General features: G+C 37.8%; 1 protein-coding gene across 2 annotated transcripts in view; it reads left to right on the top strand.

The window, feature by feature from the left end:
- Positions 1-806: 806 nt before the first annotated feature.
- The window catches only part of GRM1 (glutamate metabotropic receptor 1), a gene marked incomplete at both ends in the record, with an annotated part of 356568 nt that continues 342045 nt past the window's right edge, over positions 807-15329 (top strand). Inside the window, one exon of one of the 2 annotated variants that reach the window (XM_082633883.1) lies at positions 807-1521. In XM_082633883.1, coding sequence (XP_082490009.1) covers positions 822-1521 — 700 coding nt within the window. The remainder of the gene's footprint in view (positions 1522-15329) is intronic. The other variant, XM_082633884.1, reaches the window with a different exon arrangement.

Genomic DNA, 15329 nt, shown 5'->3' with positions numbered 1-15329 from the left:
CTTAGGTAGTATGTTAGGGTCTCTTCAACCCCTCAAAGTTAAAGTAAAATGTGCATCCCTGGTTCGAGTTTATTTTGAAGTAGCGCTTCCGCCTTCATAATGAGAGTTTCCAAATTTCTTCTGGGGAAAAAAGTTGATCTTTTCAAATCCGGAAAGTTCTCTAAGGTCGAAAGACGTAGCTCCTTTTTCTCCCTCTTCCCTCCTCCCCCTCAAGTCAGTAATCGTGAGGGTATTTGGGGACCTGGAAGAGACTTGGAGCTGCAGGAGGGGACGGGTCGGCGAGGCTTTGAGCCTCCGGGGACGGAGGAGGGTACTGGGGGCCGAACGCGCCACCTTCCGCCTTGACCAGAGCTGCCGCCCAAGCTGTCCCTCCAGCCGCTATCATGATGTCCTTCCAGCCCATATCATGAAATGCACCGGGCAACTCTTAACCAGCACTGACCCCAGAGTTTTGACACACGTCCTGTAATAACGGAGCTTTGACTTCCTTCCTGTTTTGCCGGCAGCGTCCAGCTCACCCGAGCCACCACGACTCCCATGGTACCATTGGTCAGTTTACCTGGATGCACCAGTGAAGAAGGGGGACTCGAATTGCCCTAGAGACGCCGCCAGGGCGTAAAGGTGGTCGTGGAGGACCAGAAGGAGGAGGAGGAGGGGAAGGAGGCAGGGGTGCAGAAGCTGAAGTCGTCGGACGAGCGGCGTTGGCGAGGTGGGGAGAAGCAGGCGTCAGGCGTCGGGTCCGCACCGTGAGCGCGCAGAGCCTGCTGGCTGGACCAGCGTGGGAACGCGGCTGGCCGGCTGTGGACGGCGTCCTCAGCATAATGGTCCGGCTCCTCTTGGTTTTCTTCCCAGCTATCTTTTTGGAGATGTCCCTTCTCCCCAGAGGCCCCGGCAGGAAACTGTTGCTGGCCGGAGCCTCGTCTCAGCGCTCAGTGGCCAGAATGGACGGAGATGTCATCATTGGGGCCCTCTTTTCAGTCCACCATCAGCCTCCGGCCGAGAAGGTCCCCGAGAGGAAGTGTGGGGAGATCAGGGAGCAGTATGGCATCCAGAGGGTGGAGGCCATGTTCCACACGTTGGATAAGATCAACGCGGACCCGGTCCTTCTGCCCAACATCAGCCTGGGCAGTGAGATCCGAGATTCCTGCTGGCACTCCTCTGTGGCTCTGGAGCAGAGCATTGAGTTCATCAGGGACTCTCTGATTTCCATTCGAGACGAGAAGGACGGGCTCCACCGGTGCCTGCCTGACGGCCAGACCCTCCCCCCAGGCAGGACTAAGAAGCCCATTGCCGGCGTGATCGGCCCGGGCTCCAGCTCCGTAGCCATTCAAGTGCAGAACCTGCTCCAGCTCTTCAACATCCCCCAGATCGCATATTCCGCCACAAGCATCGACCTGAGTGACAAAACTTTGTACAAATACTTCCTGAGGGTTGTCCCTTCTGACACTTTGCAGGCAAGGGCGATGCTTGACATAGTCAAGCGTTACAATTGGACCTATGTCTCCGCGGTCCACACGGAAGGTAGGCATTGCATTTGGGGAAGAAAAGTGCACAGAAAGCCAGGGCATTGCTTGATGTGCGCTTGGGATCATAGTGTTGTTCCTGTTTATTTCTAGCACTGTGGGAAGAGACCTTACCCTTCTCCGTACATGCCCATCCAGGCATTGCCTTGCATCCTCATCCTCCTATAACTATAGTGTAGGAAAACTGTCCCATGGTGTTTCCGGGGGTAGCAGGAACCAAAAAGACACCAAACTCAACATGAGCAGTGCCCAGTTGTAGTTTTTGGACTTACATATTTGTTTGCCCTGATATTCTGAGTTTGTGTTTATTTGCCCAAGATGTTATACTACCCTTAAGTGACTGGCTATGATTTTCCAAGCTTAATAGACTAATCCAATGTGAGCAGTTAGAAAAACAAAAAACAAAAAGCAAACTGCTGTCCCCTAAACTGGACTTGAAAGCTTTATCTTGTCATGAACAGCTGAAGGTGCTTCTTTGTTCTGGTGTGCCCCCTTCTTACACATTTATAACTTACCTGTAAATATTGGATTAATACAGTCATCTCCCTCAATATATCAGAAACTTATGTTTTAAATTCTGGGGTGCCTTAGATACAAAGGAAAAGTAAATAATTTAAATAGTTTATTATTTTTTTCCTACTTAATATGTTAAAATTGTCCATATGCCCTCACTCTCCCCAAGAATTATCTTGTCTTATGAGCAACAGCACTGATGACCTCTTGAATTTGAATTTTGGTTTCTAGGTTGTTTGTTTGTTTTCTAACACAATGACTTTGCATATTAGAATTTAAAGTTAGACAAATTATAAATTACTAATAAAATGATAGTAGCTATCATGTTTAAAATAGCTTTTAAAAGTGAAATAGATTTTACCTGAGGTTAAAAACTTTGATTTATACAGAGTCTTACAGACATGAATTCTCAAATAATTTATTATATATAGATTTTCTTTACTCCTCTCATCTTACCCTATACTGATTGTTGGATAAAATGAAACTTTTGAGTCATCTACTTTTAACTCCCTCAGGTTTATAGAGAAATTGAGACCCAGGTTACGAATTAATGTCCAGGACAATTCACGTGTATATGCTGGCATATGGAAGAGAATCTTGAAGGTATTGCTGCATTTATATTTCTTAATATCAAATTATTAACAGAAAGGCCATAGGTATGACTTCACGTTCTTTTAACAGTTACACAGTACTCAGTTACTGGTGTGAAGTCTGATACAGAAATTAAGAAACATTCTTACTGAAATGGTGATATGGTTATGTTAATGAAAACTGATGCTTTAACTTTAAAGGGAGCAGAGCTTTTAGGACAAACAAAAATTGTGTCGAAATTTCAGACTTCGATTTTGGAAAAAAAAAAAAACAACCAACCTTCCTGCTGCAGTGTTGTAAGTTCTAAAAACTGACTCCTATTTCTGAATCTTGATTTTTCATAGTGAACTACCTACCTCTTTTTCAACAAAATCGCATATTATTTTTTTAAGACACAGTTAAGACACAGTTAAAAGTTCAGATTTTAACTCCTTACATTTTTATGGTTAATGGTTAATTTCCTACATTTTTTTTGTTTAGTATAGTTTCCTCCGGTGCTTAGATGGACCATCTTGAAAGCACAAGTTAAAAATGTGTTAATTATCAGCATTAGAGCAATCTCTCTAAAAGGGAATGGCAAAAAGTAGATTGAATGTGATTTATTTAATTATTTAATCGTTCTCCCTCAAATGAGCTAGGTAATTGATTATAGATATTAAAAGTGTAAATACGTCCTTCAAGAAGAACTAATACATCATTTTTACAAGGTAGTTTTATTTTCTATATTTTATTATGTCATTTTATTTTGGGGGTGGAGAGGAGTGGAGAAAAGATTCCCCCTCCCCCCTTCAATATGTTTTCCAGTTGCATCATTTTGCTAAAAATAATTGCTAATAGTGCTTTCTGACAACTAGAGTTGTCTTTTTGGAAAATTAATTGGACTTGTGTTTACAAATTTTGTTGAGGAAGGGCTGATATTAAAATTCCACCCTTGTGTTAGTTTGGATTACTTTGTTCCCTTTCTGACTTCTGACTTGGGTTGTGTGGCAGGGATAATGTCCGATAGCATTATAATAGTTGATTACAGACTAGATTGTGTTCATAGAACAGCATCAGAGCTAACTTTCGTGTCTATTTTATTACTAAGAAATGATGCCATTCACCTTGCCTTTTATATATATCTTATTTCTTCTCAAAGAGAATTTGTTTCCTCTCTTATTAGATATAATTCTGTGGAAACTAAATTGCTTTTATTTTCTTCTATCTGCAAAGAAATATAACAGTGTCCTTTGTATAAGCTCCAACTGAAAATTTATTTTTTTCTGAGGTTCTGCCCTCCTGATTCTCAGGGACTCATAGTATACTGGCCTGCAGGCACTTTCTTGCATCATCTAGTAATTTTCCTGTCTTCAGACTGATGGGGTCACCTACTGGTGACAGTTCCCTGTCAAAAAGCATCTAAGACCACATATCAGTGTTGTCTCTGCCATCTGGGCCCTATTCAGGAAGGAAGCTAGATTGCCTGGTTATTAGCAGTTTGGAGTTTAGAAATTCTGGGACCTCCAGTGACCTTCACCTCTCCTTTCCAAATTAGCCATTCTCTAGTCAGTTTATCATCACAATTTCTTTTATTAGAAGTTAGCCTAGTATAGTTAACATCAAAAGTAATAGGTGACTAGATTAGCATACCTTCATTTCTATGGTTCATATTGCTTGACTTTAAAACCATAGATGGAGCATCCTATTCTTTCAAAAGTTTTATATCCCTTTATTATTTTACTTTATATTGAAGTTAAGCTTGGAGGTGTTTTCTGGTTTTGTTTTAATCAGTTAGAATTCAGTTGTTACAGTCTTTTACATACTTTTCAATCTTCTACCAAGTCATTTGTGCCACACTTGTCCTCTTGTCATAACTGTCAGTTTACCTGACATAAAAAGAGGATCAGTTCACATGAAGTTACCAGCAACAGGCTCTCCAGAAGATTTTTCAGGATTATTTCCTGAGAGGAATATTGAATTAGGATCTGTCAAAGGGAGGGTACTGAAGCAACAGAGCCTTGTCCACAAAGAAAAATCGAGTGCACTTTGGAGCAAGGTGCTCACCTGGCATGTGTCTTTAAATATGCTAATCATAGAATACAAAAATAGCCTACTTCTGTGAAGAATATCTCAGCCAAGGACATTGTATTCCATCCTTCTGATAAAATGTAGATTCCCCATCAAAAACCAAATTTATCATTTCAAAAAATTGTAGAGAACAATACTTAAAAAATAATTCTAGTTGATTAAATCAAAGCTTTGGATGAGTCCAAAAAGAATATTCTTTGAGTATGTAGCTTCAGAAAGTTAAGTTTTTGGGTTGAATACATTTTCATTTGTTTTAAACCTTTCTCTTTTAATATTTTGTCTCATAGTGTCAGAGGAGTATATGATAAGGGATTTGGTGATGCTGCTGTACGCTTTTGTTTAGTTATGTTTTCATTGTGGTGCACCTTTTTTTTTGGACATTTGCTTACACTTTACATGAGATTGGCCTTCTTTGGCTTCTCTTCAAAATCTGATCTTTTTCTTTTTAGAAGCTTTGCTCTATTTGATATAAAACACTCTAAAAGTCTAAAGGAATCAGAGGAAAATCCTCCTAAATCATAAGAACATCAGTTAACTATGACTTTAGCTAATGCAATTACATATAAGAATTTTATTTCTACTAAATATCATATTTTTCTATATATGCACCGGCAACTTTCTTTATACTTTTCTTATCTCGATTCCAAACTATTTTCACAGTAAGTCACCTTAATAAATGTTCTGTTTTATCACCATATAAGGAGTAGAATGTCTTGAAAGGTTATTTAGGCCAACCAGTTAAAGATGCTTAAAACACCATTATTACATCTTTGCCCAGAAGTCGTTCCCATATGCTCTAAGTTTCCTAATTGTGATTAAGATTTCTAATGAGAGTTGGAGAATATACAACTTAAATTCAGAGGCAGAATTTCACCTATTAGTCAGTTTTTCTATTTAATGACCTGACTCCCTGAAGTTTCTATCGACTACTGGGAATCATCCAAACAATTCAAATTTCTCTTCCATGTGATATTTATTATCAATGAACTCTCTCTCTTTTATGCCATACCTCACCAGTTCCTTCACCCATATATTCTAATTTTTAGTTCCCTTATAATCATAGATAACTCAAGTAGATCTTAGATAAGTTATTATCCAAAAGTCTTTTTAAAAATATGAGTGGATACTAGGCTACATCTCCTTTCTTTTATGCTTGGGTAATTTTTAATATTGTTATTATTATTATTATTCTAAGAGTAAGACTTTGTTTTTGTTTCCTTTTAAATGTAGAATATTTAGCTTAAATCTGCCTTATCAATAAGTTGTGGGACTTTGATTATTTAATTCATCTTAGCATCCCAGCTTTGTGTCCTCAAGATTTGACTATATATGATAAAACTGAGTAAGAGAGAGTCAAATATAAATTCCCATAGCCCATTACTAGCAAACTACTAATCTGGGTGGTCACTCAGCCTGTTATGAATTTCCTTGACAGTAAGTGTTTTCATTACATACTATACTACTTTATAGATAAATAAATAAATAGCATAAAAGTAGAAAAATCATCACAGAATATTTACAACTGTAATAAAAAATTACTATCCCAAAAACTGTTTATAAGAAATTTGAAGACTTGGTCTCAGTTACTAAGTTCTTTACACTCTAAAGGGATTACAGTTTGAACACATGTAAAATGAGTAAAAACAAATTATTACAGTATAGACATTTAGAAACATGAGTTTATATGTGTTTAGGAAACACTGAAAGAAAATATTGGTGAGTGTAATTAGCTAGAAAAAAGCTGGAGAAAAGGGAATTTTGATTAGTTTTTTAACATGGCATTTGTAAAAGATAAAAGCAGTAGTAAGAATGTCCCCATGGGGAATAAAATAAGCAGGTCTTCTTGGCTGGAGTGGAGAGTGTGGGCTGGGAACTAATAATAAAAATAGCAACTCAAATGGGGGTTCTTATATTCTGTGATTCCATGACTGTTTATCTATATGAAGGACAAATAATGGAGAATCTTAAAGCATAAGCCAAAGAGTTTTGATTTCAAGAAAGAAATGTCAAAGCAGAGTTTGATATGATTCAAAGATAATTAAAAGAAAGTAAATTCTTACTGAAATGTGTAGGGAAGCTGCATTGGATGGGGAGGGAGAAAACTAGCCATGAAAGTTGATGTTTGTAGAATTCTAGGTACTAGGCTGTTAAAATAATTAGGAAGAATAAAAGTACTTCAAAGGAATACTTTATAGGAGAATTCGATGTGCCAAAGAGTTAGAGACAAATAGTCAAAGATATCTTCAGTTTTGCAATCCTGAAGGACCAGGAGAATTTTGGTGTAATTAACAGGCCTGCAATAAGTAGGTTTTAAAATCACGATTCTTTATGTTTAAACAACATGGACTTAGATTTAATATGTTCAACTTGCTGTGAACTTTGACTAAGAGCACATACATTACTAGCAAGAGTGGGTGTCTGGACAGAATAAATCCAGGCACAGTCATAAGTTACCCTATTTGTGATTTAAAAAAAGTGTTTGCATCCTCCCTTGTTTACCGAGAACCTTGATTCTCTTGACTGACTAACCTGGGTACTTGAGAGTTGACTTCTTTAAACTCCAACCTTTTACACTTTAAACATGTTACAAGGTGGTCTTTGCAAATTATATTATATAATTCCCTGGCATCTTTTAAAGAGAGTGCTGAATTTAATAGGAACTTTTTTTGAATATATGAAGTAATCATTGTGAACGTCAACTGTTACATATGCTGGGATACAGTGGTAATCTTGAAGCCTGTTGAAAAACATAAAGCCACTCACTCTTATCAAAAATGGCCCAGATTGTCATACTTTTGAGTTTCTGTCTTTGTTATTTTTTCTATATTGACTAGACTTATTAAGCCATTTTCTAAGTTATTTAATCAGTATTTAGTTAACAGGTTCTATGTACAAAGGATTAAGGTGAAATACAAAGATGAAAAAATGAGACACCTTTATTATTTTGAGAAATCTTGAACTCTTCTTGATTCTTCTGCCATACCATCAATCACCCTGTGGCTTCATTTGCTTTGGAACAAAGTTTACAAGCAGCTGGCCTGCATAGGGTAGATGGTGATGGCAACTTCTATTTTGTGTTTCTATCATGTGGCTTTGCAGTTGCCATTCCTCTTTAAACACTACAATTTTTTTCTCCTGGTGGTCTATGGAGCTAATATATAATGATGGTTTTATGGATTTTTAATAACTTTCTGGGAGGTGGCTGGAGTGGTGTCATCATAAAGAAATTTGTCAGAAGCCATATTTTCAGCAAAGACCACAGAGGTCTGGGAAACCGTGGCTGAGGACACAATAGTTTAGTAAGCACCTCCAACCACTGAAAAAAATCAGCTCATAGTGCATGCTGTTCTGATATTATTTTGGAAGCAACATCTCAGTAGGAGAGGTTGTCAGTTTTCAGAGAAGCTGTAGTTGAAAATCGGAGTCAGGCTGAGACATAAAGTCTTGTCAGAATGATGTAGCTGTCTTATCCATCAAAGAGCTATCATTAGGTTTTAAACTTATGTAGAAATATTTATGTACTTTATGTGTGCAAGTTCTACTAATTTTCATGCTTAATTGTCTTCTATAAATGTCTACATTCTAAATTTTAATTTTCATGAAAAATTATAATTTTAATTTTCTTCAGTCTCATGGGAAGTTTTGCTTTCTTAAACTTAAGGCATTGTGGTACCAAATACAGCATTAATGCTTTTATGAAGAGTATTGGCTCAAGTAGAAACTTGGTGATCAGAAATGATCATTTATCGATTTTAGGATCATCTATTTTAGTTACTTCATGGCCAACAAATTGAAGATTCAAGGCAACTATCTAAATGATTCAGATAAAAGCCTTAATTGTCAATTGAAGGACAAGGAGATTTGGGGGAGCATTTCTTTTTTTGCCAAGTAACTTATTTTGCTTTCTAATGAAGACATGACCATTTATTCATTGATAAATTCATGCAGCTGCTATGTATCAGACATTGGTCTTGGCACTAGGAACACATAAATTAAAATAATAATAGTTATTATTACTATTTCATTACTGTTATTATTATTGTCCTCAAGGGTCCTATAGTCTGTTGGAAGAGACATAGAAATATATAGGTAGTTAAAGGCTTATGGGTTACAGAAAGTATATTTAATCACTTGAAAGAATAAATGCATAAAAGACTATGGGAAATAATATACATTCATCTCAGTTTTATTTATAAAATTGGAATGATAATCACTACCATGTTATTTACTCACAGCAGTGTTTCAGAGAACAAGGAAACAGTATGTATAACTAGCTTTCATTTGCTTTTGTTAAACTGCCATCAGTTAGCCTTTCTTAGCTGATGAAAGTTGAACACGTACATGAAATCAGTTAATAAGGTGAAGACTTTTGAATCTAAAACTTAGTAACATAAAATAAAAATGCAATTCATGGTTAAGATAAAAGTTCAGCTTGTGCTATAGGTTTTAGAAACCTTTCTCATGTTGCAAATGAGAAAACAAAGGCCCCAGGGAAATAAAATGACCTGCCTAAGACAATAACATTCATTAGTCACAAAGCCAGGACTTATTCAAATTTGTGTTAGATACTTTCCTAACCCAAGGATCTATTGATTGTTTATTTTTAAATCACATGGGCCACTCACATGCATTCCTCTCTCCTGTGAGGTAGGTTTATATCATCTGGCCCAGCTATGTTCTTCCCAACATTGCTGCAGTCATTTAGCAGCTTGCAGGAGACTCTTCTGTCACTTAAAACTCATTCTCACTGCTGAGAGTCTTCCTTTCAGTACTCTTGGGTGATTCCAGCATTCATGTGTGTGACCCATTGATACCTACCCTCATAGGTCGTTGATCTCAACTCTGTGTCCTTCACCTTCACTTCAGCAGCCCACCCACTCTGTCCACAGTCTGGCACCTTGAACTCACCAAGAACTCATAGCTCTAATCTCTTAAACGCCAAAAAGCCCTTGAACAATACAAGCCTATTTAACTTTTCTTGCTTCCAACTCACCTGCTCTCCACATTCCCCTGGAAAGTCTGCGTCAAGCATTTTCTCATTTGATCTGATTCTTCCTTGGATCTGAGCAACTCTACCTCTATATTTGTGCTTATTACCAACTTGAAATAAAGGTGCTTTCTCAGAGGAAATGAATTTCCAGCTTAAAGTGTCTACTCCACATGAAACTCTAGTTGAGGAGATTATAAATATGTCATTCCCCGCCCCCCCCCCAGCTCCTTCAGTGCAGAAAAATAAAGACTGCAAAGGAGGACTTTTTTTTTTTTTTTAAGAAAAGAAAGAAGGAAACATTCTATCCCTGTGAGGTCTGTGGTCAAGAGTGGGAGATCACATTCACTCAGACAGCTCTGTGGTACCATCTCTATAACAAGTAACCAGGGGTGCTGAATAGTGAATAAGGATGTGAAAATTAAAAAAAGATGGGCAGGGGTGGATTCCAGGGGTCAGAGATAGGACTGACCCAAAGTTTCATGGAATCAGCCATGTTTAGAGAGCCATCAAGGTAAAAATGTCCAAAAACAATCCCTTAAGGTTATTGTGCAGATGAAATGAGACCTGTGTATAGAGCTCAATAAGTGTCAGATCTCATTATTCTTACCAGGCCACTGTAACATTAAATAAGAAGATGTCCTTAGTGCAGGAGAGCCTGTATGAAGTAAATACAGGAATGTCTTGGAGTGAAGGTGTGCAAACAAAGAGAGAAGGGGTATATCTTGCTAATTTGTTGACTCTGAGCAGCACATTCAGCTTCTTATTCTCTTCCTTCATAACGATTGCATCCATAGCAAGTGGCTCTAAGTGAAAGCTCTTTGGTTGTATAGCTTATTCTGCAATTATTGCTGGATACACTGAGGCAGTTTCCTCTGTTCTTTTTGGTACTCTAACACATTATACAATTTATACATTATAAAGGGTAGAACAAAAAATATCAATAGACAAGTTGCGGACAGTATGTTCAAGAGAAGAAACTGTTTACAGTAGAATTTAACAGGTGATTCGAGGATATTGAAACAGTAGAAACAAATTACAATAAACAAATAATATCACCTTTTCCTGGCTAAATAAATATACAATGTATATTTTCACTTTTTGGTCAACAGATATTACACTGTTGGGGAAAAAGACAATTTCACATTTCTCTTTTAATTGAGTAAATGTTAGTGAGCATCTTCTCTGGGCCAGGCCCTCTGCTATAGTCATTGATGACCAGAGATAGATGAACTATAGATAATCCCTCTATCAGGAAGCACACCATATGGTGATTACCATTCAGTTTGATAAGTGCAACCATAGGAGTTGGTATGAATTAGAGAGGTGACAGACAGAGGTGTGACCAGCTTTCTCTGGGCCAGGGAAAGAAATGAGGAAAACCACATAGAAGCTTCCAAAGGAGGTGACATTTGAAGTTCACTTCATTAGAGGAATCAGAGGAGGACACAGAGAAGTGTAAAAATATTGATGTATAGAACTAAGTATGTTCAGGAAACTCTAAATATATCACTAATTCTGGAATATATGTTCAGGGAAAGGAGTGGGGAAGGATCAAACTGAAAATGCAGGAAAGGCTGAGGTCATGAATGGACAGACTTGACAAGCCAAGGAATTTAGACTCAATTTTGTAAGTTTGGTAAGCCAGTGAAGGATTTTAAACAGGGAGGAAACATGATCAGATTTATATATTGGAAAGGACATCCTGAAAACTTTGGCGAGGACAGATTAAGAAAAGATGTCAGTTTAGAAGTTAGTACACAAGTTGACAGGCCATTGGTAGTTGGGGGAGTGATGGAGAAAAAGCAGTTTAATCAACTTATTCAAGATATGATAAGAGCTTTACTAAAGGAAGTGTCAAAGGGAATGGGTGGGAAATAATGGATTTGACAGCCGTTTAGTAGGGAAATTAGGATTTAGTGACTGATTGGCTCTGAGGATCAAGGAGAATGTCTAGAATGACTCCCGTGTTTCCATTTTATACAATTAAATAGGGAATAAAAAGAGGAAGCACAGATTGGGACAACATGAGTTTTAGATGGGTTCAGTATGAGGTATCTATGGGACAATAAAGTTGAGTCATCTCATAGGCCAAATATCTGAAAAGGGAGGTAGATTTGAGATTTGTCAGCAAATGGCTGTGGCTAATACCACAGGAGTAGATGAAATTGCCAAGGGAGAGAATATAGAGTGAAAAGAGAAGAGAGCTAAGGGCAGCACTTTGAGGAAGGTTAAAATGAGGAAGAGGATCCAGAAAAGGGATGGAGAAGGAACAGTTAGAAAACTAGAAGGAGAAAGAGGAAGAACTAGGAGAGAACCAGACATCACCGAAGCCAAGGGAGGAGAAAGTTTCAAGAAGAAAACAGTGACAAATATCACTGAGCTGACAGGGGAGGGAGGGTTACTGAACCAGTGCTCCATGCCAGTAGCCTCTACTTCCTCTTAGCTTCTGCCCTTCAAGAATCCCTTAATTTCTAAACCCATTGGAAGGGCAGAGGCCAGGAGGAAGTGCAGGCTGCAGGTATACAGCCTTGTTCCCAGAGACTGAGAAGGGAAATTGAGAGATAGGATGGTACCTAGACAGAAATGCACTTCCAAGTGAAAACATTCTCTGGGATGCAAAAGACTTGAGCAGTTTTGAAGGATGATGGAAAAGAATGGTAGAAAAATAAAGTTTGAAGATAATTGATGAAGCAAAGTTGCGGAGGAGGCAAGAAGAAATCATGGCTGGGCCACACGAATGGGAGAAGTCCTTCCCCTGGGTGATGGCACTCTTAAGTTTGGGGAAGGAGAGAAAAGAAGGGGCAACCTTTGTTTTCTCAATTATTCAATGAGGCAGATGGAAAGGGATAGGGAGTAGGTCAAACACAAGTGGAGCAAATTTTTAGAGGACCCAATTGTTACTGGAAACTATGAATTTCTAGTAGTGTCAGTTTATACTGTTTTGATATTCTTTCCAGTAGTGTATAGGCCCCAGATACAACGGAGGAGTCTCAGCTTTCATAGCAGTTCATTAACTTGGCCACCTGCTAGCCCAATGTCCAAAACACCAGAATATTTCTCTAGTTAATGACATAGGATACCAGGTGATCACCAGAGATCATAGCCTAGAATTATCCTTTATCCAGCTCCTGTCACAAGGCCAGATGAGGGAATTGTAACTTAAAAATATTGTCTAAGAGATCACTATCAACCACTTTGCATAAATTAAGTTTCCAGAATACCAAATACCTAACTCTATTTACTCTTCCTAAAGAATTGCATTTTCCAAATTGCATTTGAATACTGTCCCTTTTCATTTTTTCAAGGTCAGAACAAGAATTGGAAATGTAAATAATGCTTTATAGTTTTCATTTTTTGTTGTTGAAGATTTTGATTATTATGTTGTTCAATGCCCCTTGTATAAAGTCCGTCGTTAACAATTCTTTTTAGACTTTAAATATGATGAAATCATTTCTCTCTTGAAGAGCTGACATGTTTCATCTTAAATGGTAATGAGAGTATTGCCTTTTCCCTTTCTCTCTTTGCCTGCCAGGAAGCTCAAACCTAAATTTGATGCTCAAGCACAGAAAATGTTTAGTTTATATGTGTGAATATTAGCGTCTTCCACCTTACTTCAACAGCATTATTTTTTACTTTCTATAATTGCAGAACCCCTCAACTCCATTTTAAGAGGAATGAGGATATTAATACACACATGTATAAATGAAAGTGACTCTAATGTAGATACAGATCCCTACTGAAGTTTTTGTATGTTATGAAACAGACAGTAATAGAGGCTGAGAGGTTTTCTTAAATGTAGAAGGTTGGGAGGTTATGTTACACTCATAGTTGAATATGTGAAAGATGGAAGAAAAATTTCTTGTATGTTTAGTGTGAAGAATCTTTGAGCGTTGATCATGGACCAGAGGAGAATCATACTCCTTCAACTTAGTGAAAAAGGCCTTCCTCTGGCTCACGGATTCTCTGCTCACTGCTGTCTTTTCCTTTTTTCGGTGCGTTCTGGGTCTGCTCGGTGGCCATGCTGGGGTATGTTGCCCCATTTTGGCAGGGTGTATACTGTGGGTGAAACATGCTCTCTCTTTTCTGAGGTCAGTGCTGAGTAGGGCTGCTGTGCCTCTGTGAATTTTCAACAGCCTCCTTTCCTGTTCTCCCCTCTTATTCTTAGGAAAAGATAAATCTGTTTATAAAGTGACTGCTCGGTGACAAATGGATAGGCAGCCTGCTTTCTACCCACTTCCTAACTTTTCCTGGTGTTCTCATCATGTGCCTGCCAGACCATAATTCCTTGGGAAACTAAGCTTGATGTAGGATGAAACATCCAAAAGACCCTATGTCTCTTACACCTGTTAGGGAAGATGGTCATTTAATCACAGTGTAGAGGGAGGCCCTACACATTAGTATATGTGAGACATGAACTCCCCTTTGTTTTTGGTTAGCTATGGTAGATTTGAAACCGTGAAAAGGCAAATTTCATTTTTTCTTCTGTGTTGGTACGTGCCAAAGGAAAGCTTATGTATGCAATATCCTTGATCTGTCATTTTAAAAGTAAAATTTTACTTGAAAAGAAGTGACTTCTTAAAATTATAAGACAATATTGAGTGAATGATTACTTTTTGAAGTGCTTATATTCTCCTTTTCAGAAGATTATTTTTAGGCTCTTCTAGGTGCAGAGGAATGCACTAGAGCAGTGCTTCTCAAACGCTAGTGTGCATACAGATCACCTGGAAACTCGATAAATTGCAGATTCTGATTCAGTAGTCCTGGGATGGACCTGAGAGTCTGCATTTCTACTAGGCTCTCAGGCGGTATTGATACTGCTGGTCCATGTACCACAATTTGGGTAGAACCTCTGGAAGCCCCTTCTGATAATATATACATTTTATGATAGTGCACTGTGATGGTTTATGAATTATTTCCTTCAGAGTCATTTATACATGTCTCAAGGCAATACTCTATGCTCCTGAAATAGGCAAAAAATGACTTTTAAAATGTACATATTTAGTAAATAATACTAAAGATATTTATCTATTCATTTCTTACATTCAGTGATTTTTAAAACTATGCATTAACTAGCCTGAATAATTGCTGAATGTAGCAGTGTAGTTAATCAAATTTCTGGTTACATGTATGCCTTCTCCTACTAGAATATTCTGCCCCAATAGAATATATCCCCTGATGGAAGGTAAATTTTTGGAGTGTGGGTTCTTTATTTTGTTGAGTTCACTGGTGTATCTCCAGCAATTAGAACAGTGCCTTGCACATAGCTGACACTCAATAATTTAGTTGAATTAAGTGAGGAGGGTTGTTTCAGTCCCTTTTTCTGCCTTAGTAAGAGGTTTGATGATTTAAGAGCTTGCAGGGCTTCACATCAATTCTCATTGCCTAGCCCTATCAGTGTAAATGAAACAAGATAGTAGACTAATTTTTCAGTTTCCAAGGACCAACAACCTTGAAAGTGTTTGGTTGTTACTAAATTCTTCATAAGTGATTTTTCTTTTTGTTCACTTCTTTCTTATAACAGTGGAATAAAGCAAAGAACATATCCAATTAATTGCATGTTTCCTGGGTAAACTCTTCTTCATTAATATCCCTCTTTACCTTTCACCTTTCTAATTATTAAGGAAGATCACTACATTTACTGTCAA

This window comes from Mesoplodon mirus (assembly GCF_964341445.2).
Source record: "Mesoplodon mirus genome assembly, chromosome: 10".
NCBI classification, from domain to species: Eukaryota; Metazoa; Chordata; class Mammalia; order Artiodactyla; family Ziphiidae; genus Mesoplodon; species Mesoplodon mirus.
This window is presented reverse-complemented; position numbering and strand designations above follow the sequence as displayed.